At 48.6% G+C, this 25,232-nt stretch overlaps 9 protein-coding genes and 1 non-coding gene across 11 annotated transcripts; 6 read left to right on the top strand and 4 right to left on the bottom strand.

Moving 5' to 3' along the window:
• Positions 1-497: 497 nt before the first annotated feature.
• Positions 498-2,602, top strand: CNN00670 (expressed protein). The gene is made up of 4 exons (XM_568602.2): positions 498-922; positions 974-1,536; positions 1,588-1,718; positions 1,767-2,602. Exons 1-4 carry the CDS (start codon positions 592-594, stop codon positions 2,149-2,151), a joined length of 1,410 nt encoding a protein of 469 aa, XP_568602.1. The 5' UTR covers positions 498-591; the 3' UTR covers positions 2,152-2,602.
• A 331-nt stretch (positions 2,603-2,933) lies between these two features.
• CNN00660 (glucan 1,3 beta-glucosidase protein putative) lies at positions 2,934-5,671 on the top strand. The gene is made up of 12 exons (XM_024658373.1): positions 2,934-3,208; positions 3,547-3,578; positions 3,626-4,144; positions 4,197-4,253; positions 4,307-4,329; positions 4,382-4,476; positions 4,533-4,621; positions 4,671-4,900; positions 4,956-5,164; positions 5,221-5,275; positions 5,330-5,359; positions 5,421-5,671. Exons 1-12 carry the CDS (start codon positions 3,145-3,147, stop codon positions 5,503-5,505), a joined length of 1,488 nt encoding a protein of 495 aa, XP_024514107.1. The 5' UTR covers positions 2,934-3,144; the 3' UTR covers positions 5,506-5,671.
• Positions 5,672-5,840: 169 nt separating this feature from the next.
• CNN00650 (kinesin, putative) lies at positions 5,841-9,052 on the top strand. Its single transcript, XM_568600.1, has 12 exons — positions 5,841-6,319; positions 6,375-6,508; positions 6,565-6,633; positions 6,684-7,087; positions 7,139-7,238; positions 7,288-7,357; positions 7,409-7,498; positions 7,550-7,814; positions 7,867-7,968; positions 8,025-8,244; positions 8,296-8,471; positions 8,525-9,052. The coding sequence occupies exons 1-12, from the start codon at positions 5,868-5,870 to the stop codon at positions 8,900-8,902; spliced, it is 2,460 nt and encodes an 819-aa protein (XP_568600.1). The 5' UTR covers positions 5,841-5,867; the 3' UTR covers positions 8,903-9,052.
• A 73-nt stretch (positions 9,053-9,125) lies between these two features.
• CNN00640 (hypothetical protein) lies at positions 9,126-11,486 on the bottom strand. Its single transcript, XM_568733.2, has 3 exons — positions 11,143-11,486; positions 10,554-11,072; positions 9,126-10,487 (listed from the first exon to the last, which is right to left on the bottom strand). Exons 1-3 carry the CDS (start codon positions 11,155-11,157, stop codon positions 9,198-9,200), a joined length of 1,824 nt encoding a protein of 607 aa, XP_568733.1. The 5' UTR covers positions 11,158-11,486; the 3' UTR covers positions 9,126-9,197.
• A 790-nt stretch (positions 11,487-12,276) lies between these two features.
• On the bottom strand, positions 12,277-14,220 carry CNN00630 (DNA replication factor, putative). Of its 2 annotated transcripts, XM_568597.2 has the most exons (10): positions 14,004-14,220; positions 13,874-13,938; positions 13,746-13,802; positions 13,526-13,682; positions 13,376-13,449; positions 13,141-13,300; positions 12,978-13,059; positions 12,780-12,909; positions 12,532-12,664; positions 12,277-12,446 (listed from the first exon to the last, which is right to left on the bottom strand). In XM_568597.2, the coding sequence occupies exons 1-10, from the start codon at positions 14,168-14,170 to the stop codon at positions 12,350-12,352; spliced, it is 1,122 nt and encodes a 373-aa protein (XP_568597.1). In that variant the 5' UTR covers positions 14,171-14,220; the 3' UTR covers positions 12,277-12,349. The 2 variants fall into 2 exon arrangements, with proteins under 2 accessions (XP_568597.1, XP_568598.1); XM_568598.2 differs by having other exon boundaries at positions 13,874-14,220.
• A 427-nt stretch (positions 14,221-14,647) lies between these two features.
• Positions 14,648-16,163, top strand: CNN00620 (hypothetical protein). The gene is made up of 3 exons (XM_024658372.1): positions 14,648-15,477; positions 15,533-15,606; positions 15,663-16,163. Exons 1-3 carry the CDS (start codon positions 15,364-15,366, stop codon positions 15,691-15,693), a joined length of 219 nt encoding a protein of 72 aa, XP_024514061.1. The 5' UTR covers positions 14,648-15,363; the 3' UTR covers positions 15,694-16,163.
• A 193-nt stretch (positions 16,164-16,356) lies between these two features.
• CNN00610 (expressed protein) lies at positions 16,357-19,781 on the top strand. The gene is made up of 4 exons (XM_024658371.1): positions 16,357-16,456; positions 16,507-16,664; positions 16,714-17,642; positions 17,705-19,781. The coding sequence occupies exons 2-4, from the start codon at positions 16,631-16,633 to the stop codon at positions 19,658-19,660; spliced, it is 2,919 nt and encodes a 972-aa protein (XP_024514060.1). The 5' UTR covers positions 16,357-16,456; positions 16,507-16,630; the 3' UTR covers positions 19,661-19,781.
• Positions 19,782-20,133: 352 nt separating this feature from the next.
• On the bottom strand, positions 20,134-20,204 carry CNN00600. The gene has a single exon. It is a non-coding gene; the product is annotated as a tRNA-Gly (tRNA).
• A 152-nt stretch (positions 20,205-20,356) lies between these two features.
• Positions 20,357-23,073, top strand: CNN00590 (expressed protein). The gene is made up of 10 exons (XM_024658370.1): positions 20,357-20,753; positions 20,807-20,894; positions 20,958-21,294; positions 21,347-21,407; positions 21,459-21,816; positions 21,865-21,959; positions 22,005-22,174; positions 22,228-22,403; positions 22,465-22,645; positions 22,707-23,073. Exons 1-10 carry the CDS (start codon positions 20,641-20,643, stop codon positions 22,958-22,960), a joined length of 1,833 nt encoding a protein of 610 aa, XP_024514103.1. The 5' UTR covers positions 20,357-20,640; the 3' UTR covers positions 22,961-23,073.
• An 85-nt stretch (positions 23,074-23,158) lies between these two features.
• On the bottom strand, positions 23,159-25,066 carry CNN00580 (expressed protein). The gene is made up of 8 exons (XM_568592.2): positions 24,593-25,066; positions 24,405-24,530; positions 24,224-24,346; positions 23,977-24,167; positions 23,781-23,920; positions 23,687-23,725; positions 23,538-23,633; positions 23,159-23,481 (listed from the first exon to the last, which is right to left on the bottom strand). The coding sequence occupies exons 1-8, from the start codon at positions 24,824-24,826 to the stop codon at positions 23,255-23,257; spliced, it is 1,176 nt and encodes a 391-aa protein (XP_568592.1). The 5' UTR covers positions 24,827-25,066; the 3' UTR covers positions 23,159-23,254.
• Between the last annotated feature and the right edge of the window lie 166 nt (positions 25,067-25,232).

The following is a 25,232-nucleotide window of genomic DNA, read 5'->3' as shown; positions in this document are numbered from 1 at the left end:
CCTATCTCGGAGAGCCGAGGGATCGTGTCGGGTGACATGGAGAGGGAGGGGAGAGTTGAAACGGCGGTGACAACCCTAGGAGCTTAGGGCTACGTTAGCGCGCATAGCGCCAGCAACGGATGCAAGTCTGTCTATGTGAGAAAGTCTATGTTTCACTGATGTGTAGATGGTGATGGAGTGAGCATCTGCCATCCGTTGCGAGCCAGGAACTGAACAAGTTACAAGTCACAACCGCGCCCACGATTGATGCGGGGACTGTGCCAAGCTCCACTTAGCGGGTACTGTTCAAAAGCGCTTGTCTCAGACGGAGAAAGTGAGTGCCTGGGAGTGGAAGCTGAGCCGAATAAGAAAGGGGGCGGGTGATGTGGGATCTTGATTCTGGTGCTGGTGGTGAATCGTGGATCGAGCGAAAAGTTGAAGAGGTGCGCCAGAATATATATGAAGAGGCAGGCGCAGTCTAGGTGCCGGCGCTCCTTCTTTCCATCACTATCGCTACCGGAAATCCTCACCGTTTCGTTTGATTAGTCTGTTAGCCCTCCTTTCCACCTTTGAAAATCGTGCACTTCTCGCCTCGTATTGTTTCACTCAAGCATGTCCCTGTCTCCCGTGGCAGCAGTACCAATTCTCCCCCAGGAGCAGCCGTCCGCTTCAACGTCAGCAAGAGAACAAGACGACACGTGGTTGAAGCCGTTGTGGGAGTACTCTTTCCCTCCTGTGGCTGATGATAAGCGGCTAGACAAAGAGGGGTCTGGACAAGCCCCTCAGCAAGCGCAGACGAGTTCTCCGGGGCCTTCGTCCGTGGGCAATGTATCGCCTCGCACCAAGGCAACCAGTGGATTGGCATTCAAAAAAAGACGCAGATCAAAAGGTGATCCTGCCCGTGAAGGTGAGAGAAGTAACCGAAGACGAGGAGAGAATAAAGGTAAGTTTCTGTCATGCCGGCGTGGGACATAATGCTCAAGATAATAAGCAGAAAAAAGAATTATGGAGAGATGCCGTGGTGCGCCATCCTGGCTTACTGGCAAGACAAACGCTATTCACCCTCCTCCTTCCAGCAGCTTCACCGGTTTATCAGCTCCTATCATCTACCCACCTCAGATTCCCATCCCACCCTCTTCACATCGCGCCACAAAACCTCCATTTCCTGTGCAACAAACCAATCATGTTGGCCTGTATGACAGAAGAGGTTCTATGCCTTCTTCATTCACTCAGTCTACATTAGGCATCATTGGGCCAATGGAGAGCTATGGCACAGGTATGACGAGAACACAGTCGTGGGGTGGACCTGATACGCCTACAAGCAGTGTCTTGGCCACGGCAAGTGACTATTCGGGGGTCCGGATGAGTGACGACATAACCAGAAGGAGGGCAAGCGAGCCTCACACCACCATGTTGGGTGTAACGTTCAAGTCCAACTGCTATACGAACTCGTCACAGGCATCGATGGGTCTCTTGGATACTCAGAGTATGGGTAGAAATAGAGAAACCAGTCGGGACAGAAGTGTTGGCGGCGATTGGCCTGGGCAAAATTCAGGCGTGAGTTTATTGTCAGAGGCCGTGAAGCCAAAGTGCTGAAGTTCTCTTCAGGTGTGGGCGAATGGTATGGGTAGAAGTAGCCCCCTCCCGACAGTCACAGAGCCCCAACAGCTCAACAGCTCGTACCCAGCATGGCTTCTTATGAATACGGATGCTGCAAACTGTCAAGATGGTTCCGTTCAGTGTGTATTATTAGACCTGAGAAGAGGGCAGATGCTGATAACGTACAGCTCTTTTGGTCCCCTTACTCCATCGTCCATTCAGACTGACCTTCAAACCTTCACGTCCAGCACTTCCTATCCCCCTCCACCGACAACCTCCTTTAGCCCTGGTCCGACATACGTGCCCGAGCCCATGAACATCCAAATGCATTCCTCAGGGTTCTCTTCCGGGCATTGCTTCTCCCATTGGCAGCCTGACCCTGCACCTTCAATCCATATCTACAATCTGGACGGATGTGAATCATACCCGTCCTATTTCAATGGTATGAATGGACCTGCGCATCCTCAGACGGATCATGCATACCAGCATCAGGTTCTTAATTATGATAGGGTAGCTTTTAGGCGTAGGTTGTGCGACGATGTAGAGGCGGAGGAGCCGGTAGAGCGCAGATAATGTAATAGAAGAGAAAAAAGGAGAAACTGTTGAGGGTCACTGCAAAAAGGTGAATTATCTTAGTGGTCGTTTGGATTATCCTGGAACTGCGAGCTGGTGACGGGCTTGTAGATTGGAACTGTAAACTGTGACTAGTTTCGGGATTCGCGTAAGTTCAGGTTCAACCTTTATCGAGCTCGCAGGATGAACAATATAGGCGGAGGTGGGAGTGGAGGTTTCGTGACCTTTTTCGTATAAAAGTTTGCTGTGAGGTGTTTTCCCGAAACTTCTCCGAGAACGGGGGTGGAGAGAAAGGATTCTAATAATTGAGAAAAGACCAAGAGAATGGAGGATCGATGGCTGGTGGTGTTGTATATTTGTGCAGCATGGTGTGTAGGATAGTATTACACTCTATCTCTGATGCTATACCCGGCAGTTTAACACGTAGTTTTTATAATCATGCAATTTCGACGAGTTCCTCTTTTTTCAGTCGGAAACGGGTGCCTTGGACGTCGTTTCCTGAACTGAATGAGGTGACGCATTGGATGGACGACGCGACTGTCTTTGAGTGAGTGATGCTCGGACATTTTGCCACCCTGGAAAAGTCACGGTTTACACAGAAGGGGCTGTGCCGTCGGTCGACGTATCTATAGCACAGCGTAGCTATACTTGGCAAACTGCTTTTGCCGCTCGGAAAATCTTCTCATGTCTCTGCGATTATTATTGCTATTCAGAACCAACCATGCATAGGCATATGTGGAGCTTGTAAGGTGCAAATAAGCAGACAGTCAGGATGCAAAACTGATGCGGCAGGGCAAATATGCATACCAAGGGCGACACGTTCCCGCGGTCCTGCGGTCAGCGTTCAGCCTCATTTGCCGATTCAGATCCTCGAGCTGAACACAAATCAACTCATTCACATCTCTCCTTCTATAATCTTTTCAGCCCTTCCGCTGGGCATATATCCTTCTTGATAATTGCTACTGATTTGACTTCTTGAGTCGGCAAAAGGAAATGGCTCGACAACAGAATTATACTCCGGTACCAGGCATGGGATCTGTTGGGAACAGTTTCATCGGTAGGTTTTTGGTTTATTATGTCTCATCGTCCAGATCATTTTGAAAATGAGAGATGGAGGTCGACGTGTATACCTTGAGGCGCAAAGAAAGCGTGATCAGCTTTTGATGTGTAACGCCCATCTTTTTCTTGGTTCTTGGGCGTCTTCCCTTGGTATTGGGTGTATCGCCTTCACGACCTCCATACCGCACACAAAACATCTAGCTGTGTATAGCTGAATATATGCTCTTCCGGTTTATTAAAATCTTGAATGCGTCCTTTTGTTGCTCATTTCTTGCCTTCTTTTACCCTTTGTGCTCTGCTGGCCATTGTCGCTCATTATACCACTTGTCTTGACAGGATATGACCTTAATGACTCTCGTTATCCAACAGTAAGCTCTTCCGATTTAGGCTATGGTCAAAGCTAATTAATATCTAGCCTCAACGTCTCTCCATGCCCAACTCCCCCCCTCGCGCATCGTCTCTTAACTCGGGGAGTCTTTCTACCCCAAGCTATGCCGATCCTTCCGCGGCCGCGGACGCAAGTGGCACAACTATGCCGCTCATGACACAAGTTCCTCAGCCAGCTGCTACTTTCCAGAGAGAATACACTAACCCTTCTGCCCATTTGCCCATCCCTTCCGAAAACTACTACCCCATCTCCAATGAACCCACAACCTCTTTTGAGGACGTTGCCGCTCAGCAGAAGGCAAGGTCCAGAAAGAGATGGTTCATCATTGGTGGTATCATCTTGGCTGTAGCTGCAGTCGTCGGTATCGTTGTTGGAGTGGTCGTTAGCCAAGTCAACAAGAATGACGACGACAATAGTAGCAATAGCAGCTCGAACGGCACTTCATCCAGCGGCAATGGTACATTAACTGTCGGAAGCGACCCTAGTACATTTGAGAAGGATAGTCGACTTCACCAAGTATTTTGGGGTTTTGCTTACACTCCCAATGTGAGTCGCCGCCTTTTTTCTTTAGAAACGCATATCGTAACACCAATATTAGGACGTTCAATTGCCCGACTGCGGTGCGACGCAAAATAACGTCACCAAAGATATTCAGGTCCGTTGATATTTCAAGTATTATAGCACAGAACTAATCAAAGCTCATTACAGCTTTTGTCACAACTTACCACTAGGTATGCCAGGGTAATTTATATTATTCTATAAGCTGCGCTAACACCGCAACAGGCTGCGCTTGTACGGGGCCAATTGTAATCAAACTGCTTTAGTAATGCAAGCTATCCAAGACACAAAGGTTAACATGACCATTTGGCCTGCCATTTGTAAGCTTCTAATGAAGCATTATGAAACTTGAAAAGAAGCTTATAGATCCGGGTAGATATCGATTCTAATGAGACAGCCTACGAGAACCAATTGGAAGCTGTTGTCGACGCTCTCCAAACCTATGGAGTCGACATGGTAGAAGGAGTGAGTAAACTGCAACAGGTATCTATCGCAATCGCTGACGCCGAACAAGATTACCGTCGGTAATGAATATATCCTCAACACCGCCGGTAGTGATTCCACCACCTCTTCGGCATATAAATCGGCCCTTGCAACTATTGCCGATAAGATTACCGAAGTCAACAGCACTATTCAGGCTTTAGGATTGAGTAAACAGCTACCCATCGGTACTTCTGATGCGGGGGCGGTCATGAGCAAATCGCTAGGTGAAAGCGTTGACTTTTTCATGGCCAACGTTCATCCGTGAGTCCTAAGGGGGATATAAACATCAAAGGCATACCAATCTGACATCCGGTAGATGGTTTGGTTCTCTTGCTATCGATGATGCTGCCACATGGACGTATGAGTTTTTCCAAGAATTCGATGTCGAAGTCGCTGCAGAAGCCTCTAACAACCCCACGATGTATATCGCCGAGACTGGCTGGCCTACAAACAGCTCGAGCTCGTCCGAGTCTAACGATGGTGCGGGCAGCCCTCAAGGTGATGCTAGCGTAGCAAATCTTCAAAGTGAGTCGGGCTTAGGTAATGGATGGCTCGCGTCAGGAGCTGACTATGGACGGTAGCTTTCCTTGATACTTTCGTTTGTCAGGCGAATGCCAATGGTACCCAATACTTCTAGTAAGTTTATTAGCAACCGCTTGGGATGAGGAGAATGCTGATGGGACTCACAAGTTTTGAGGCATTTGACGAACCTTGGAAAGAGTAAGTATTCTCTCCTCATCCGACACGATGACATGAACAGCAGGCTGATATCGGCTATTAGGATCTATGGTGGTGTTGAACCTTGGTGGGGACTGTTCGACTTTGACAGAGAATTGAAGAACATTACAATTCCAACTTGTAATTGATTGTACGGAAAAGGGTGACAAAAGGCTGGGTGGCCGGGAAACGAAGGAAGCAATTGAGAACTGTTTTCATACTTCATTGGCTTTTGAATTTAACGGACAATTTGGATGTATCGTAGGGATTGATCATGTATACTTGGCTTGCAATATTTATTAAACTTTTGAAACCCAATGCACTGCACTTTGGAATTTCGGTACAGTAGCAAGTCCAAAACGAGTGCGAGTCATTGATTATGTAATCAGATGCGGCATCAAATGCAGTGTAGGCAGAGAGACGCGCGACTAACTTCAGCGAACGACACAAACAGTGGATCAAAATCACCAACTCTTCTTGAATTCGCATTCCTCTCCAATAACTGATTATAATGGATCCTCACAGCAGATTTAGGGGGCCTCAAGCGACTCCCAAACCTGTGTCTAGAGCCAGGGCCATTTTTGGCCCCAAAACACCTTCTACAACCAGCAAACCATACCCTCTCAGTTCTCACAACTCCAATACCCACGACGTCCTTCCCCTTCCTCAAGGCCTTTCTCCCAAGGACGGGCACAGTTCAGTGAAGGTCAAAATCAAGAGCTCGACTACACCAGAAGCCAGGTCGAGGGTCCTTGTGAAGCCTCTGGGTGCGAGATTGCCTGGTGCGGGTCCTGGGACAACTCCGTCAATCAAGCTAGTGACCAAACAACCGGAGCGCAAAGAGCCGGAGCCTTTTGTGGATGATTGGATGAGTGCCCCTATGGACGCGGATTCTACAATTCCTTCATATGACAATTATGAGGAGGATCTTGCAGAAACCGAGGCTGTACAGGTGTCCATCCGGTACGTGCTAGGGCTCAATTGTCACCGATCAAATGGCTACTAATATCTCTCGCAGAGTACGGCCTCCAAATTCTATGGAGCTGAGAATGGATTCCAGATGCGTATGGACAATGCCAGAGCACGATCAACATGCTCTCAAGTTGGCAAAAGGGACCGAGGGTAGTCGAGAGGACCGTGATTGGCTGTTTGGTGAGTTGTGTGGCTCGCTCATCCTTACTCTCTTTCAAGCTGACGAGTAGATCAAGACCGGATACTTCCGCCCCATTGTGATAATGCCAAGACTTATGGAACCTCAGCCAGGACACATGTCCGATGTAGGTTGACACGCATATCCGTAGTATCGACTGACGCAAGGATGTTTCAGCTGCTATGGAGGGTTACAACGCCGTCATTTTCGCTTATGGTCAGACAGCTTCCGGTAAAACGCACACCCTTACTGGGTCTTCATCGGAACCCGGTATCATTCCTCTAGCCATTTCTGATCTTTTTGCACAAATCCGCTCCACACCCGATAGAGAGTACCTCCTCCGAGCATCTTACATCGAACTTTACAACGAGACGATCTTCGATCTTCTCCACCCCAACCACGGCCATGAGCTCCATTTGAGTGAGACCAAGAAAGGAATTACCATTAATGGGTTGACAGAGGCAACTGTGAGAACTGAAGATGAGGTGCGAAGACTGTTGAGGTCGGGTGAGGAGAAGAGAAGAGTGGGTGCTACAGACTGGAACTCGAGGAGTTCGCGAAGTCATTGCGTCTTCCGAATTGTACGTTTTTTTTAATCAGCCGCATAACGGAAGCTGAGTAGAGGAACGCAGACAATTGAGTCTCGTGCCAGGAGCTTGAGTGGGGATGAGGTTCCAAAAACGCCTGGACGAAATGATAAAACTACTCGAATCAGTACATTGTCCATCATCGGTACGTGGCAGCAACTGTAAAAAAGCGCAAAGACTGACCAAGGGCCTAGATTTGGCTGGTTCGGAAAAACATACTTCTTCCAAGGAGAGAAACGCTGAGGGTAAACATATCAACCAATCGTAAGTACTAAAATTGGTTAGCTATGGATATTCTTCTCACGTCTGAACTAGTCTTTTGACCCTCAAGCTGGTCATCTCGAAATTAGCGGACTTGGCCTCTAAGCGAAACGTTACTCACGTTCCCTACAGGGATAGCAAACTGTAAGCTTTATGGCAACAACTTCACAGTTCCAATTTTGACTTCCTATACAGCACACGATTACTCCAAAACTCATTGTCTGGTGATGCCCTCATTTCCGTCATCTGTACTGTATCCCCTTCGGCTCTCAACCTTGCCGAATCCATTTCGACTTTGGCGTTTGCCCAGGGCCTTAAACGAGTTGTTCTCAAGGCTCAGAAAAAGGAGATTGTGGATCCTCACGCTTTAATTCAACAGTACCAGAATGAGATTGCCGAGCTCAAAGCTCAGCTGAGGGCCAAGGAGGCTGGTGGGGGAACAATTGGGTCGAAGAGCGAGGTGAGTAACGTAGTACAGATTCCAGAGTTCTGTAAGCTAACAAAATGAGCAGAAGGAAAAGAACGAAGCTATGGAAAAAAGATTAAACGAGCTGAGGAGTATGATCTTAACCTCTGTAAATGTCAAATCACCCAATCCTGGAGATCAGGCCTATGTGAGTCGTCTGCTTTTCTGACCCACTATCTCGTCAAGCTAATATGGTCCTGAAAGATGCCTCCCCCAAGCCCCGCTAAGATGAAGTACCCCAAGCTTGATTACGACCGATCCACTGCCGAACTACAAGAAGAGCTTCACGCCGAACAACTCTGTCGAGCCGAACTGGAAGATGAAGTTGCCCGTCTCCGTGCAGAACTAGCTACTAGACCATTAGAACCTAATGCCCAGATCATCCAACTAAGAAATGAAAATAGCGAGTTGAAACTCATCGCTGGTGAGTGAATTATCCTGAAACTGTCTGCGATTAGTTGTTGAATGTGATTAGATGATTACGAGCGACATCTTCGAGAACCATCTCGAAAGGTGCGTGAAGACGTAGAGAAGGAGTACATTGGCAAAATGAAGACTTTAGAAAATCAATTGGATAGCAAGAAGATTTGGGCGCACAGGTTGGACGAGAACGTCAGGTTTTTGACGGCCGAGAACAAACAATTGCAAGCGGTAAGTTGATTCACTAAGTTACTTGCCAAACATCTGCTCATTTGATCTTGTAGCGATGCGCCGATGCGGAAGCCAAGGTCTCTCAGATCATTGAATGGATCAATACTGCACTCGCACCAGCTGACGCCCAATCTCGATCGTCACTCGACCTTTCTACAAATTCCAGTCAACCCTTGGGCTCTCTTGTTGTATCCAACGACGATTTTGCACCCTCTCCTTCTAATCAAGTAAAAAACACGCTTACCCTCTCCGCATCCAAGATGCGAGCGACTTTCAGTCAAATGGATCTCGCAGATTTCAATAATAAATTTGGGAGCCTGACGACGAATGGACGAGGAAAGGGTGTAAGTGGGTTGGGGAGTGACATGGTGAGGGAGGAAAGTCATTTCGATTTGGCGGAGGTGGCGAGTGACGACGACGAGATGTTTTGATGGGTAAAACCCCATGGACCGGTTTTCGATGATGCTTTTGTGTAAAGGAATGTTCGTTCGGGCGGCATAGGCTGCGTAGTACCAATCTGTCTTCTTTCTCCTTGCCATTCATATAGTGTGCGCCTTGTATGATACGATGCAACTATGCCATTACTGCCATGTTTCCACATATCCGCGTCTTTGTTTCATTCATGATAGTATTGCATGCAATAAACGACAACAACAATGTTTTCGAACGCCAGTCTGGCGCGACGTGACTACGTCTTTCAAATAGATGATACTCGAAAGAGCGATGCTAATACAACCTCGGCGAACTATACTCTGCCGCATACCGCCGAATTCTCAATCTCTCCTCTTCCTCTTCTCGTAATTTCCTTTCTTCTTTTCTCGCCCACTCTTCATCCAACCTCTCCTGCTCATTAATCTCCCTCTTTCCCTGCCCAAAGACTTGCTCTTGAGGTTGAACCTCACTCTGATCACCGCCCAAAGGTCCGCCAGCGGTATAAGAATAACAACTGTACATTATCATATTTGAATACGAGTACGGACAGGGCAGGACGGGTACGCGGATTGGGATGGGTCGATATCGCTCGTACACGGGAAGAGCGGGTGCTTCGGTGAGGATGTATCGCTGGACGGGATGGGGGGATGGTGGGGGTTGAATATGGTTTGGAGGGGTTTGGTGATAATGATGGTGCTGAGGCTGTGGTTGGAACTGGGGTTGGGGCTGGGGTTGGGGCTGGGATGGAAGAGTAGATATTCGGTGTTGTGATTGTGGAAAGGATGATATTGAACTCAAAGGAGAGGCTATCGTCCTTGAAGGTAGTGGCGAAGTCGACCGAGAGCTTTTTAATGGGCTACTGTTCCCTTTAGGTATCACGGGAACGGGAGATTGGATGAGCCAGGGACTTTCGGGGAGGTACAGCGCGTCGTCATCCCGTATGTGTCCAGTATTACCATCTTCCGGATCCGAGTCTGCATCCATGTCGGAAGCAGAGTCAGAGTCGGATGATTCATGTGACTGGGATACGAAAACACTGTGGTGAATGGAAGAGTAATTTGGGCGAAGGCGATTGGAGGAGGATGACGAGGAGGAAGAGGAGGATGCTACTGAGTCGACATCGTCTTGATCATCACGGTCAGATTCGTAAGGTAAATCTTCGTCTTCGCTCTCCGAGCTGTGGACGGTGAAAAGACAGGAAGCAAAATCAGAGAGTTGCGCTGTTCTTTGATGATGTACGTCTTCTCTGACAATGTTATCTTCTTCCTCTTCTTCCTTTTCCTCGTCCGAATCGCCCAAATTCAACCCGCTGGATCTGACAAAAAGACCAGTTGACAAGCCCAGCGCTCCCTTCACCCCCGCATGTTCCTCATCCTCATCCTCATTATCATCTTCACCTTCCTTCTCCGCTAAAGGCATGTCATGGCTACACTCTCCATGGCCCAAACTAGAATCTGAATCGTAAGAGGTCGCCGGCGAAAGACAGAGAGATGATGTTGAAGGAGAGGTTGTTTCGGAACCGTGGATGGATTTCTGTTTTGACGGTTTAGAAGGAATAGTGAGGTTTGATTTGGGAGTGAGTTCCTATCAGGTTGCAGTCAGCTTGGTCCTTTTGCTAAAAGTATAGCTGCTTGAAGAGCTTAAACTCACCTCATCCACTGGCTTGTCCACTTTTCCAACTGGAATCTTTTCGCTTTCTCCAGAACCAATCTGGTCTGCAGTATTCCCATTCATCGTCCCCGAGCTTCTAGCTCCTTCACCTACAGGAATAATACCAAGACCATTTCTATGTCGCATGATAAGATCAAAGGCATTGACGTAAGCCCGATTAAGCGTGTCGAGCGGATTATTATTATTACTATCACTATTGATAAGCTGAGAATTCGATAAAGGACGAGGGGTGGTGACAGCAGGCGCAATGGACTCTTTTTCAGTCGACTGCCGCTTGGCCAAAGACGGATGGTTGAAAAAGTGGATTATCGGGGCCGGTACAGATCTCGCCTCCCGTTCGAGTGCAAGGGCGTTCGGCTCTGCGTTGGTTGATCCACCATCCAAGTTTTCCTTATCACTATTGTTGATGAGCCCCAAACCTGTAGCTGCAGGCAGACATGGCGTTCTCTGTCTATCAATGCGATTTATGTTATTATATGCGTCCAAAGGGACGTGACTCTGGTGTACCTTTGTCAATGTCTTGCGCGGGTACGGGTGGGCGGCAACGCGGATGGAGGGGATGACTTACTTTTATAGAGCCCATACTTTTGTAGAGTATCCGGCCTGCAGGTGTGCAAGTACCGGATATGGGAGTGCGGACGTCGCTGTACCGAGGCGTACGCTGTATCCGCTGAAGCAGAAGATGTTTTTTGAGGGAGAAATGAACTCGCGAATGGTCTCCCCCCTTGAAGGCTCGGAGAACAAAAAGCCTCCACTTTGCCCAACTCGACTAGTGATTTTGCCGGAGATACCCGGTCCGGGAGAATACAGACTCGACTCGACACCTGCGGATAAGCCGGGCGTAAAAAAGCTGAGATTGCTGGAAATTGCGCGAGAGAGGCGCAAAAGTGTGTTTGTCAACAGTTGGTTGCAAGGATAATGCGAGATGGGAATATGGTAATGCATCCAAGACTGACATTTATCTTCATCTCCACTTACCCTCGATGCATGATACATTTTGCGTCAATTGTCCCTCTGACTTCACACGAGCGACACCACACGACCCACGGTTAGGCTGAAAAAAATGACGTCAGTCTTTTTGCTCTTTCTTTTTTATGCGGACGGTCTTTTTTCTCTTCTTATAAGAGTCAGGAGCGCGGATATATGTATAAAAGTCATCGACATCCATGTCTTGGAAACGTAAGTAATCATATAATTACACTACGTACGCCCGCTAATGCGAAACTGTTCTTTATTTTATTATTATCATGGGGCATGGTTGTTCGGTTGATCGGTTGATTATATAGCTTGCATGCATATCTATTTATGTATTGATAGGTCAAGACGAAGAATAATGGATGAAATGCTCCATGTACGAACACTTGTTTTTTATTTTATTTTTACTCAAATGGTCGTTGCTTCAACGACCAGAGCTAGAAGATACAGCTGCCACTACGTACCAATAATAACTGCGCAACCTTGATGCTGGGCATCACTTTTACTCGTCTTTACATCCCCGCGCCTGCTGATGTTGGCAAAGGATTGAAAACAGCTGACAACAGTCAGCCTTTGAAACAGGTGTCGGCTGAGGTTAATGGGAGAGTAACACTTGCTTGCTATCCGGGAAACTATCATATCCCAAGAAAGCTACATGTGAAAGCGCGAGGCACACATAAAAATCACAGAATGAAAAGGAATGGATGACGAATTACTTTGTACGTGTACTTTTGCACTGCAACATACATATAAAAACACGCGACGTGCATGGGCATGCGTAATAAAAAAGACAAACAAAATCAAATCTTTCTCTGAGAAAGTTCTACGGCGACTTTGAACGCTCCCAACAATGCTGTGAGCTGCATCTTTTCCGAACCGCCTAATGATAGTCGGTGCCTGTTTTTCTCGGCTGTCAGCGTACACTCTATCTAATCACCTGCTTGTTTTTCGATGGATGGATACGATAATAAAAAAGACTCACTCGGTACTTCCCAGATGATCGAGCAGGTATATCCTGCTTTGCTTTGGCAATTCGACAGTATCTAAGAATTCGTATGCGCCTGCAATCAAATCTTGCAGCGCAAGACCTTTTTCAATTTTAAGAGAGGTGATAACTAGAATTTTTGCAATAATCGTCCACCCATTCAACATCCCATCAGCATTAGGATTTGTCATTCGTAATACCACCCCCTGTCTGCCTGCCATGACAATTAGAAACTCAAAACTCACGCGAGTAAGCGGTCCCGAATTCGTCTGCCATCATACTCTGTACGACACGCTCGATATCCCTGGGGTGCGGGTTACCTGTACAGTTGTAAACGGCCGTTTCATCAACTATATCGTACGCCGCGTGACATGCCTATTGATTTATATCGATTGTTTTATTTTTTTAGTCATACTCTATGTCAGAGAGCGGAGGAAACATACCTGGAGGACGTTGAGGGCCCGTCGCATATCGCCTCGAGATAATTTGAGAATCGCATCCCGACCATCATCCGTAAGGTTCACCCTACAAGCCCAAGCTCAATCAGCTGGTTCCTTATTTTCCCGCTTATCCTTCCACCACTGAAAAAGTAGTAATTCTACTCACCCTTCTTTTTGCACGACCTCATCCACCTTGACTTGTATTTCTTTTTCTGGCAAGGGAGAGAACCTAAACCTGGTACATCGAGATTGGATAGCAGGGGTGATTTTGTTGACATAGTTGCAGAGGATACAGAATCGCACATTCTTAGTGTGCTGTTCGATCACTAGTTTTTAAAAAATGAATTCGCGTGTCAGCGAAAGCTGTTTCAAAGTAGGCTTTGACAAGAAAAGATACCAACCTCGACGAAGTGCAGATTGAGCTGCTTGTGTCATCATATCCGCTTCATCTAAAATGACCAACTTGAAACCTTTTCTGTAAAACCCCAGATCATCATCAGCATTCTTTGTATTATATTTTTTAGCGTTTCCAGAAGACTGTCAGGACATACGAGAATAGCACCTTGGTCATTGCGAAATTCTTAATCTGCTCTCGCACCACATCAATCCCTCGATCATCTGAAGCGTTCAACTCGAGGATATGTTTCCTGTACGCAGGTCCATATAGCCGACGGGCAAGGGCGAGGACGGTCGATGTTTTACCGGTACCTATAATAAAGTAACTGTGAGTACAAAGCTGGAATGTAGAGAAAGAGAGACAAGGGAACGTACCTGGGGGTCCGTATAACAAGAGATGAGGTAATCGTCCGGCTTCGATAAACTTTTCGACTTTAAGAGTGATACATTAGCAATATTCTCGGGCAAAATCACAGATGTTGCCAGCAAAAAAAAAGGCATACTGGTACTGGTAATATCCTTGTGTGAGACAACGTCGTCAAGCGAAACAGGTCTGTACTTCTCCACCCTATCATCCCATCCAACGAGCATCAACATCCCAAAAGCCTGAGAAATGAGGGAAGAAGGACATACCAAGGAAGACCCTCTTTGTCATCCACGGCCTTTCCATCCGCAGCTGGGGAGGCAATCTCCTTGCCTTTTCCCTTCGCATTCGCCATGAGCGCCGCCATCGCGTTTCGAGGTTGGGCGCCGGAAGCTGGGCCGGAAGTAGGCGTGTCTATGTCCATTGGTTCTGTCATTCCCGGTGTGTGCTGTTGTTGGGCGCTTGGAGATGATGAATGGAGGATGAATCTGCGTACGTATGTATAAGAGTCAACGAAGGAAGACCAAATCGCCCACTCGCGTCGGACATGGGGTGTGACCGTGGGAATCTGACGCGTCGGCCTCTGCCCGCGTGTGCGTGGTGTGCACCCCCCGTCAATCTTATAAAAATAAAAGCTACCTCCCTGCTGGTACCATAAAATGGAGTCAATTATAGGGCCTCTGAAGTCACTTACGGCTTCCAAAACGCGGCTTTTACCATGGTAAAAGATTATTTTGAAAGACTACAAATGCATAGCAAATTCCTAATACAGTTATTACAACCCAGTACTAATCCCTCATTACCATCACTCCAGCCACAACACCCGATGCGTCTCTGTCCCGACGGGACTTTTCATTCCAAGCTCATTATTGCCTAATATGCATACTATTATCCACAGCCCTGTTGCCAGCCTTACGCCCCTTCCATCCGACAGTCAAAACTTCCCATTAAACCCTCCGGACCTCAAGATATGCCCAAACTCATCAAGATAACAGGTCAGACCCTCAGCAACGAGAAAGAAAAAGTCGTATGGGTCGGGTTCGTCGAATTATAGACGCGTCCTCTCTGATGGCTGTGACCCTGCTGCCAAACGCCTGAGGGGGAAAGATGCTGTTCTTTATGGTGAATCACAATCGGCTGCTTACGCTGTGTCTCTTCAACAGCCTCATTTGCCCAACAAGGCCAAAACGACTCCATATCGACGGTCGACGGTGACAACGGCGTCCAGAATAGATCCGAAATGGAAAAGATATGGATATGGATCCTGGTCCCTCGTTCCCCTCCCAGACCGAAGAGGAGATGGAGGCACGGGAGGATTCATGGGCCGAGACTGTAAATCAGTTCGTTCGGGAGCAAGCGCAAAAGAGCAAGCCCAAGAAAGCGCAGGACCAACATCGCGCAATGACTGTGCGGCCCAACAAACGGAAGAGCATCAGACAGACTTGTTCGATACCTATCTCCGACACCAGCACCTTGGCGACTGATCCTCCTGAAAAGAGCTCTCCGCAAAGTGTCCAGCCTGTTTTTGGACCCCGTGTCGAAGGAGATTTGCAAGCCGGTGATAAACGACCACATTCTCCCCAGCGACGGCAATCTCAGTCACTCTAGACCCTTCCACAGCTGCCAAGAATGACTTTTGCCAAGGTTTGGCCGCCCAGTTTTCTGTACAAGACCTACATCGAGTACGCAGAGCACAAGGAGGATAACGAGGGGGGACATGAGGCTGTGGTCGAGGGAGACAGCGTGAGCTCCTGGTTTCTACTCATGCACCGTCGCTGACTGACCATACTATCATAAGGCATGCTCGGATGAGTGGAAAGCAAAGAATGGTGGCGCAGGCCATTATGAACGAGTTCCACCTGACGAATCTGGGTATGTCACCATCCAGAAAGATAATGACTCTGTAGACTGATCTGTGCATGCCGTAGCGAAGATGGATGGAGAAGAAGTACCAAGTGACGAACGGGAAGTTGAAGGCGGCAGAGAAAAAAGCTTGCGGAAGTGGCAGGGGCAAAACGTGTTGAACATAGAAGGAGACGACGAAGGCGGAGCGGAAGGAGTCGAAGGGAAGACGTGCAATGTACAATAAATTGGTAAACCTCTCTAGCTCCGAGTACGAAGCACAGTTGGAAGTCGGTGGTCTGTCCGAGGTCGAGCAGAAAGGATAGCCATCAAGTCAGACGTCTGTGATGTGCTTATAGATTAGCAGGGTGGAAACCTAGATAACATTTAGCTTGTAGTGGCGAGCGTAGAAATGTATATAGGTCCATAGTAGCCTGGTACTGAACTGCTTTCCCCTTGACTCTGGTTAGACGGAGAGCTAAGCGTTGGTACCAGTATAATAAACCATTATTCGTTCAACCGCTGAGTAACCACTGGTTCAAATTACGTAATGCCCCCTCCCAACTAGTTACGTCATGAGATTGGCTGCCTGTTGTTAGTACGAGACGAGATAATATGCCTCGCTCGGGCCTCGTTCACCTCGACCTGCCCTTTCCCAGCCGCCGCAGCAGACACCCGCCATGGCAGTCCCCCCTCGCCGCGTGTCCGTGGCTGCGCCTGCCGCGCCCGCCACCCGGCCAATGGCCACATCCAGCCCGCCGCCCGCCCCCCCCGCCCCGCCTGAGGGCCGCCTGCACTGGACGCCACACGCCGGAGACACCAGGGCGAAGGGCGGAAAGGACAAGGCGGGCTGGGGCGAGCTGCCGGTGGCTGTGCTCCAGTAAGTCGCCGCCGCCGCCGCCCCGAACAGTGACCTGACGCGCCGTGCAGCCGCATCCTGTCGTACGCGCAGCTCGCCGTGCCGCTCGACCTGACGCTCCAGACGTACTACGGCCACGACCAGCGCGCACGCGAGGTTGCGCTCGCACTGGTCCGGAGGATATGGTTCTGCCGCATGCGGATGGTCTGCACTGGGTGGCGCAACGCGGGTGAGTGGCCGCCTGGTCGGTGGATCGCCGCGGCTGATTTCACCCATAGTCGACTCGCATTCCTTCTGGCCAGAATTCACTCTGCTGCTAGACCCCTCTAGACACCACTCGTCGGCCGTATCCGACATACAGTCTGCTCGCCTGGCACCTTCCACCCCGTCGGTCCCCACTCTCTTCCACCGCGCAAGGTCCAGCACGCTCTCCGCCTGCCTCGCATGCCGTCTCAACCACCCTTCACGGCTGGGGTACTACCCTGCCGTCCGAAAACGTCTGACCTTTACGTCGAAATTCGCTCTGGCGCCGACATGCGAGAAGCACGCCAACAACTTCTGCTCAGGTTGCATGCGCGAGAATGAGCCTCAAGCTGGTCGTGTCGGGGCCCTCGTAGAAGGCGGGACACCATCGCCGGGCGAACTCGCTGTCCCCTCGCTTATGTTATCGCAATGCAACCACGGAGACGTGGACGAAAACGGCGTGGAGCGTTTCCCCCGATCGTTAGTCTGCCCCGACTGCCGCAAAGCGGCGATATGGAATGAAATCCGACTAATACTCCATGAGTGCGCTCGTGGAGGCCGGATGAGGGGTGAGCGGAGCCTGTGGCTGTACAATGAAAAAGTCAAGGATTATATCGATTTCAACGTCGGTACAGCGTTCGAGATGGGCTACGCAGCGGTGGAAGAGCAGTGGTTGATTGATCATACTCGTTGGGTAGAGCTGTCCGAGACAGCTTTGCAATTACAAAACCACGAAAAGGCGCTCAAGCTCCAGTTTTTGAGGACGGCAGCGGAAGAGACACCGGCGCAAAAGCGAATGAGATTGGCCAGGGAAGCAGAATTGAGGGGAGAAGATCAAGTGGGCAAAGAGACGGAAGAAGAAGCGATGGAGATGGAAATGCTATACAGAAGCTGGTGGAAAGAGCTAGAGGATGATGACTTGAGCAGTGATGATGAGGAAGAAGATGAATTACTAAACGACAAAGCAAGTCTTTTTCTTTTTTCCCCGTTCATGACCCAGAACCAAAACTAAATTCCACTTGGCAGTTCCGAGGAAAACTCAAAGCAGGGTGTATCAACGATTTCATCAGCGACCGCATCCGTTACGCCTTTTGGGTATCCCCCTCTGACGAAGTTTCCAAAATCGTCACAGATGATCGTGACCGCCGCATCGACAGATCAAGCGTGATCCATACCATGTTCCCCGATATTGCACTGAACAGCGCCCACCCCTTTTCAAGGTACATTGAATTCACATTCGAGCCTGCCCAAGCTTGTGCAGAAGCAGCGGGTCTGATATCCCTCGTGCCCAACGATCCATCATCATCCCCGATTTCAGATGGCCGATTTGACCCATTCTTACCCCCCGACCGCCTCTTACGCGCACTAGATAAAACGTTTGCAGAAATGCTCTCCGCGAGGACGAGCACCGCAATGGAGAATATCGTCAGTATGGTACGAGAGTATTGTGATGACGATGACGATAAAGCGGAGGAAGTGTGTGAGAATATGAGGGTGGAGGATATTTTGGGGAGGTTGACGGCGTGGCAGATGTGGGTGCCGAGATCGCTGGCGGATCAGATGAAGCTCGCGGAGATGCAAAAGGAGATGGAGGCCGAAGGCGAGGTTGACTATGAGGGTGAGGAATCAGAGGAGGATCTGGAGGGTACCATTGAAGAAGTACCGACGTCAAGGTCAGGATCCCCGAGGGTAGAACTGGTCGAGGGAGGAGAAGAGGAAGTGCACTTTACACCTGTGGAGGTCCCACCGTCTGATGACTATCAGCCCTCTCCTCCTTCTTCGTCTTCCCCGCCTCTTACGCTTACCCTTGGGAAACGCAAATCGACTGATGTTTTCCCGGAACCGACAGATAAACGTGCTCGCCCATCTACCTCTCCTAATGAACGCGAGCGGAAACTCGAGCAACTTCCTCAGACCCCCCGGAAACAGATATTATCGCAGGACGATACTTCCGGTGGGTTGGCCGTGGATACCAGCGCATCTGCTGCCGTTGTGGCCTCTGACGGGGGAGGAGCCGGAGGCGGAGGAGGATTGAAAAGAAAAGAACCGCCTTCTCCAGCGGTCAACCATATTGATAAAGGACGAAAAGAAGTGACTCCCCCTCCAGGTCCCAAATTCGATTTGGCAGACGGTCATGGTTATTATGGGGATAAACGGACGAGAGTGACGGGAGATTTGGTACAAGAAGCAAGTTCTGCGCCTGTATCATCATTGCCTGGGAGCCCGACGCCCATGAAGAAAAGAGTGGGAGGCGGAGGTGGAGGAGAAGAGGAGGAGGGAGGGGGATTTGAAGTGGATGTCGAAACGGAAGAAATGTCACGGAGAGGGACGAGCGTAACGGAGACAGTGGGCACTGTACCGGTCACACCCGAAGAAGGGATGAGCCTCGGTGGGGAGACTGTCATAGATCCCAAGCTGGTAAGCATGGACCCTGAAGGGTCAGATGTGGACGACCCACAAGCGCAATCCGTTCAAACGATTGACAACCCCCCGCTTGTCGAGCTTGTCACCCCTTCTCCTTCCCCTTCCCTCTCTACCTTCCCAGCCCGATCCCGATCCCCATCAACCGTGTCTGCCGCGGATTCCTACTCTTCAGGCTCCTCCTCAATCCCGCTTGACGGCGATGGGGACGGCGATGGCACCCTCACCCCTCTCACGAGCGCCACCGCCCGTCTAGCCAGGTATGTGCAACGCGCTCACGCCTCCACGCCATTCATCCCCTTACCCGTCTGCCGACTCTTACCTCATCCCGATCACCCAGCCCACCCGAACCAGGGTGGACAAGGCGTACAGCTTCCGGTAAACCTGGGAGAAGGAGCAAATAGAGTGTTGCTAAATACGTGGTACGAGGCAAGAGGGGAGTTGAGAGAATGTAAATGTAGGATCTGTGAGAGGGCGAGGAGAAAGGCTTGGGAGTCGTTGGAGGCGATGAGGCAGTTGGTCGCAAGCGGGGAAGTTACGTGGGAGACATTGTTATCGTAGCTGGACGAATTTGACGAGTTGCTATCCATCGTTCCCGATGAAAAAGGGATTGGCGTTTAAGATGATACTGTTTCCGGGGGATTTGTTGACGGTAGACGTCTTATAAAAGTTGCATATTAATGCCAGATGTATATTTATGTGTATATTTTACCTTGTTTTGCCTCTTTGAATCGCAGAATGACATGCAGTGAGCTCGAAGTATGATGTATGACGGCATTGCTACGCGGTGTAGCTATTCATTCGTTACTGTAGGGCCTGTAGTAGTAATCATCATCACGATGATGACAACAACCAAACAACAACGATCAACGAAACCAACAACAACAAATGCTCCATCAAATGTATAACGGATGCAGCATGAACGAGGTTAACCTTGTCTTCTTTCTGCTGTCATGTACTTTGTGCTCATGCAGCAGTTGTACTAATACATAATTCAAGGTAAAAAACAAATACAATCAGAAACCAAAAAAAAATACACCGTAAGGGAGTCGAACCCTTGCCGCATCGATGGCAACGATGCATGATACCGTTTCACCAACGGTGTATCAGGTAATTGAATTACAAACTGCGTTTAGTTTAATTAATAGATGTTCATATCTTTATAAGCCTGTTTCGAACAATTGCCCATAAAATCCCCTTTCGTTGCCCCTTCCCTCGCTTTGAAGCTGGTTTCTTTTTGATACAAAAGCCGATAACTTACTTGCACCAGGCGGACATACGATTCCTTTCTGCACATCATCATCACCCAATTACAATTGGTTGATAACGAATTAACATCGTTCAGTCTCATTCGTTCTCACGCGCTATCTTACAGCCTTACATCGGGAACCCCGATGCGAAATCCCGGCAAAGGACGCCGAGCGATCGGCCTTATCTTTGTTGTTCTTCTTTCGGGCCTTATCTCTGATGCTGACCGTGGCTTATGAATCAAATAGCAACATGCTAAATCACTTTTGATAGCTGCATACTCTTTTCCGTCCATGATAATTACCATGCCAGATAACTCAGCGAACGCAGAAGTCTCAACTTCCCACCCCATCAAACGCAAGAAAACTCTCAGAGCTTGTGACTACTGCCGAGCCCATCGAATCAGGCGAGCTTCCATTGATTCGAGTTGATATTATTTGCTGAATCATACTCTCGCAGATGTGAATATGTTGCAGAAGGGAACGGTGATTGCCAACACTGCATACGGTATGGCTTTGAGTGTACCAAAGTCGCGCCTGCGCTGCCAGTAAGGCTTATCTTGTTGCAGGCTGCCGACCTTAAAGACTTACTGGATAATCTATACTGCTAGGACAAGAGGAAAAGGATCGCGCAAGACGGCATACCTGAAGAAGAAGAAGAACGTTCGCAAGGTCTTGAGCCAGGCTACCTGGGCCCATCGAGCCTTACACAGCTAGTACACTCTAGCTGCATTGGCAATAATGGATTAGAAAAACAGATGCAAGAGCTCGGAAATCGGTATGATCACCATTGGCAATCGCTACTTGGCCACTGCGAAGGCTCCGGCTTGCTAGTCGGCAGAGAGGAATTTGAAAGTACTAAGCGCAAACGAACAACGGAATTCACTTTTAGCCGCGTCTATGCTCGCCTGGTCGAGGAACTGGGTTCAATAACGATCCTCGACTCTCGTTAGTGGAAGAAAAAAGGACCTTGTCATATAATGCTAACAGTCCATCTCAGTTAATGACAAAGCTTTACAGAGTATCATAACAATGTTCCCTGTCATATCTGCGTCAGAAAGGTGAGTCCTGGAGTCCTTCGAGCAACCACCCCAGGTTGATAGGCCAGACAGTGCCAGCGTTTCAGGCAAAAACTTTCCTCCTGGAAATTGGTGGCAACGCTACAACACATGGAACTATAACTCCACTCCGCCTACACCTATCCCGCGCGTCGTTCGCCTGATCCACTGCGCCCTGGCATCCCTCTCACGCGAAGTGCCATACAAGATCAGACATTCTATTCTTACCGCGCTTCACGAACATCTCAATAATGGAGAGATCGCAAAGCTTAGTCAAACGACAACTTTGGCAAATGCCCAAGTGTTGATTCTTTTGGGGATGAATCAGGATCTTCATTCATTTGAAGAGTCGACGGCGATGAGCATGATGTGGCAAAGAGTAGGGACAGGTTTGCGTATGGCCACAGAACTCGTAGGTCTACTTAGTCTCAATTTAGAAGGAGTCAACTGAGCTTGGTAGGCTGTACATCGGAATGTTTCAAGCAAAGCGATACCTATTGCACAATTGCATCGCCGATGGAGAGTTTGGGGAGCATGCCTGGCAACTGACAAATGGCATGTCATTTTGATGAACCCCAAATTTGGACTAACGTGCTGCAGGCTCGCACTTCGCCTTGGTCAAGTTCAAACCATCAACCTTGAAGATTGCGACACACCTCTTCCGTTTTTGTACCCCGACCATTTTGCAGATGAGAGTGAAGCAGAAGGAGCTGCATGTTTCAGTACGATACACCATCTGAGCAAGCTTAGCGTGTTGCTTGGTCGAGTTGGTGGGTGATACAGGCTTTACACGAGAGTCTCGCCGTTAACGATTTGGATGTAGTGAGGTTGACAAGTACCCCCTTTCACTTGAAGCGTACTACTAATCATAACTTGGAATGTTGGCAAAAGGATATGGACACGTGGGTTGAAGAGTTGCCCCCGTCCTTTGCCGTCAGTACAAAGTTGAAACTTCCTCAAGCGAATGACCTGTTCAACCTTTTGGCTGTGGCCGTCGAGGTGAGTGTGATGTACTGTTGGTAATTCATTTGGACTACCTGCCAATCTTTGAGGTTTTCAGTTCACTTTCCTCCGCCCATTCATGCTTCCTTTCCGTCCGATTCCAGCACACATCACCTTTAGACCCAATCACGCTCGGTGGTCCAACCTTATCTTCCGAGCTGAAATGGCTATCGACTGGATGACAACTCCGATTGGGCCTTTCTATCTCGACATGTGGGCCATAACTGTTTACCCTCTAGGTAACCTTATCTTCCTTACGTCATTAGCTCTGAACTGTTAACTTACTCAAAGGAACCTTAGTATGTTGTATCATGATCCATTTATCAGTTTATCGTTCCACCGGCTCGTTACGAGCGTTACATTACCTCGATCGAGGTAGCATAATCATTCAAGATTGGGCCAAAGCTGCTGCCGAGGGTTTACCGGCAGATCGATCGTCAAAGAGAAAGGTCTCCGATATGGTTGCAATTTTACGGGCATCTGTAAAGGATGATCCTTCAAATGCGTCGATAGAAGATATACTTGAACAAGTGAATATGAACTTGTTGAATTAGGTGCTTGGAATCCCTTGTAGCCGTATATTCGTTGTAAAAATACATCACTGAGGGATTGTCACCTTTATGTAGGTCGTTTGGATGAATAAATGTGTTCAGCGCTCCCATTACTGTCAACGGCCGTAATCTATGGGTAACGTTTTCCGCATTTGTATCGCAGCTCAAAGACACAGAATGGAACAGGATTGGAAGACTCTTGCCATTCATGTGACTGTGTACATATACCAAAATACAGCTTTTTCTATATATACTAATCACAACGTCTAAAACCAAGATATCACGACCACGGAGCGTCTACACAGGCAACAAAACCTTGACACCGAAAAACTCCCTGTAAGACATCAACTTGCCATTGACAGTCACTTCCTTCTGAGGCGTAGTAACATCTCTCATCGACGCAATCTGAGCTTCACGCCATTGTTTATTGGTTGGAACAGGAATACCAGAATCCATGATAGTCTTGAACTCTTTGTAGACACCTTGTTCTTCAATGCAGCCTTCCTTCTGGAGAACTGGCGAGTCTGTCCTGCTCATTAGCATTGCTCTGTATATGATGGGGGATGGATAGATGACTCACCCATACAAGGAGTCATGCGCAAGTGACCCTTGGAGGCGTTGAAGAGGACGAGGGAAAGACGTTCTTCGTTGACTTGGTCGGCAGGGGGTTCGAAAACTGTAGTCAATAGTTAGCAATTGTTACAGATCTGGTGGAAAGGTAGAATCTACCTCTGTGTCGAGTGGCCTTGAAGTGACCACCAGAAAGGACTGGAGCGTGCTCATTAGCCATCGATCGACTTGACACCAGAGTGCTTAGACTTACTCTCAAGAGTCTCGCCGATATTGATGACAAGAGCTCCAGGCTCATACTTGACATAGCGCCACTTCTCATCTCGACCCCAAATTTGTAAGCAAGAGATAGGAACAGAGAAAAGGAGAGTCGTAGTTCCATAATCAGTGTGGCTGATTATATTTTTGTCAGTGGACGGATATCACGTATAGTAGGAGATGAGTCTCACCCATTCATCCTTATCCCACCAGAAAGAGCCTTGCTTTCAGGAGGAGGAGGCCTGAAAAGAGCGTGACGGAAGTAACCTTCAGCTACAGGGCCACCTGTGGATTGAACGTTCTGCCAAAGGTAGTCATCGGGGAGTTCAAGGACCTTGGAAAGCAGTTTCAAAAGTCGTCGATTAACAGATTGGGTGAGATACTGCATTGTCTAGAAGTCAACGAACTGACAAGAATAGACATACAATGGGAACGCACAGTGGAGAAAGCAGTGATCTCGTCCATGAACGGCTGCACACATTTGGGAATCTTCTCCATATCCTCGTATTCGGGAGTGTAGAAATTGAACTGAGAGATACCGTCTGGTCGTCCCGGCACACGCTGGAGCTCAGAGTAAGCATTGTCATTGCGATGGGTCAGATAACCAATGAGAGCTCACTTTCCAGCCGAAAGGAGCCTTGTAACCCTCGAAGAGACCGCTTTCGGGGTCCCAAAGAAGCTTTGCCTTGTCCTCTTGAGAGATGTTGGCGTGAAGATATTGCGCGATAGAGAATTGGCGCATCAGCTAACATAGAAAGATTAGCATTTTTGATGGGGACTGGCGCGATACTGGCTCATCTGACTTACCTGATCAAGGGAGACACCGTAGTCCTTGAGATAGAGGAAACCATCTTCCTTGATAGCAATCCTAGCAAGGTCGACAAGCTCTTCGACGACTTTGGGGTCATCGGAGTCAAGGCGAGAGAGTTCGATTGTGTGAAGGTCGGCCCAGTCTTGCTCAGTCTTCGTAGGCGCAGGAGGAATCCAGTCGGGGATGAAGGGCTTGCCTTCAGCGGAAGGAGGCTGGTAAGCAGCGGACATTGTGTCTAATGTTGCTTATGTGATTGGGAGTGTGAGTGTGAGTGTGGGAGTCGGATACGAATAAAGTGGACAGATAGTTGGTGACGTCTGGCAAAGTCAATTCCCTGCTCGCCATTTATACGATGTCGACCAAATTCCCGTGGCGTTCTATATACTAATACCATGTTCGGAAGCTCGGAATAACAATGTGGGCGATAATGGCCAGCTGATCAATTCTTATCTTTTCAGTTCCCCGAGAACCCGCCCTTCACTTTGCCGATGGTGATTTCTGAAAAATATAGGCCACAGTGCCTTTTTAACTTGGGAAATAAAATGCGATCCTTGCTATGATGATGTTTTATATGCAGTGGCTCTATTTATTTTTGGCCCATAACCCCCATTAATTATACCGTTTTTGGGCAAGTGC

Source organism: Cryptococcus neoformans, assembly GCF_000091045.1.
Source record: "Cryptococcus neoformans var. neoformans JEC21 chromosome 14 sequence".
Classification (NCBI taxonomy): domain Eukaryota; kingdom Fungi; phylum Basidiomycota; class Tremellomycetes; order Tremellales; family Cryptococcaceae; genus Cryptococcus; species Cryptococcus deneoformans.
Note: the sequence above shows the minus strand (reverse complement) of the source record. Positions and strands in the feature narration are given on the sequence as shown.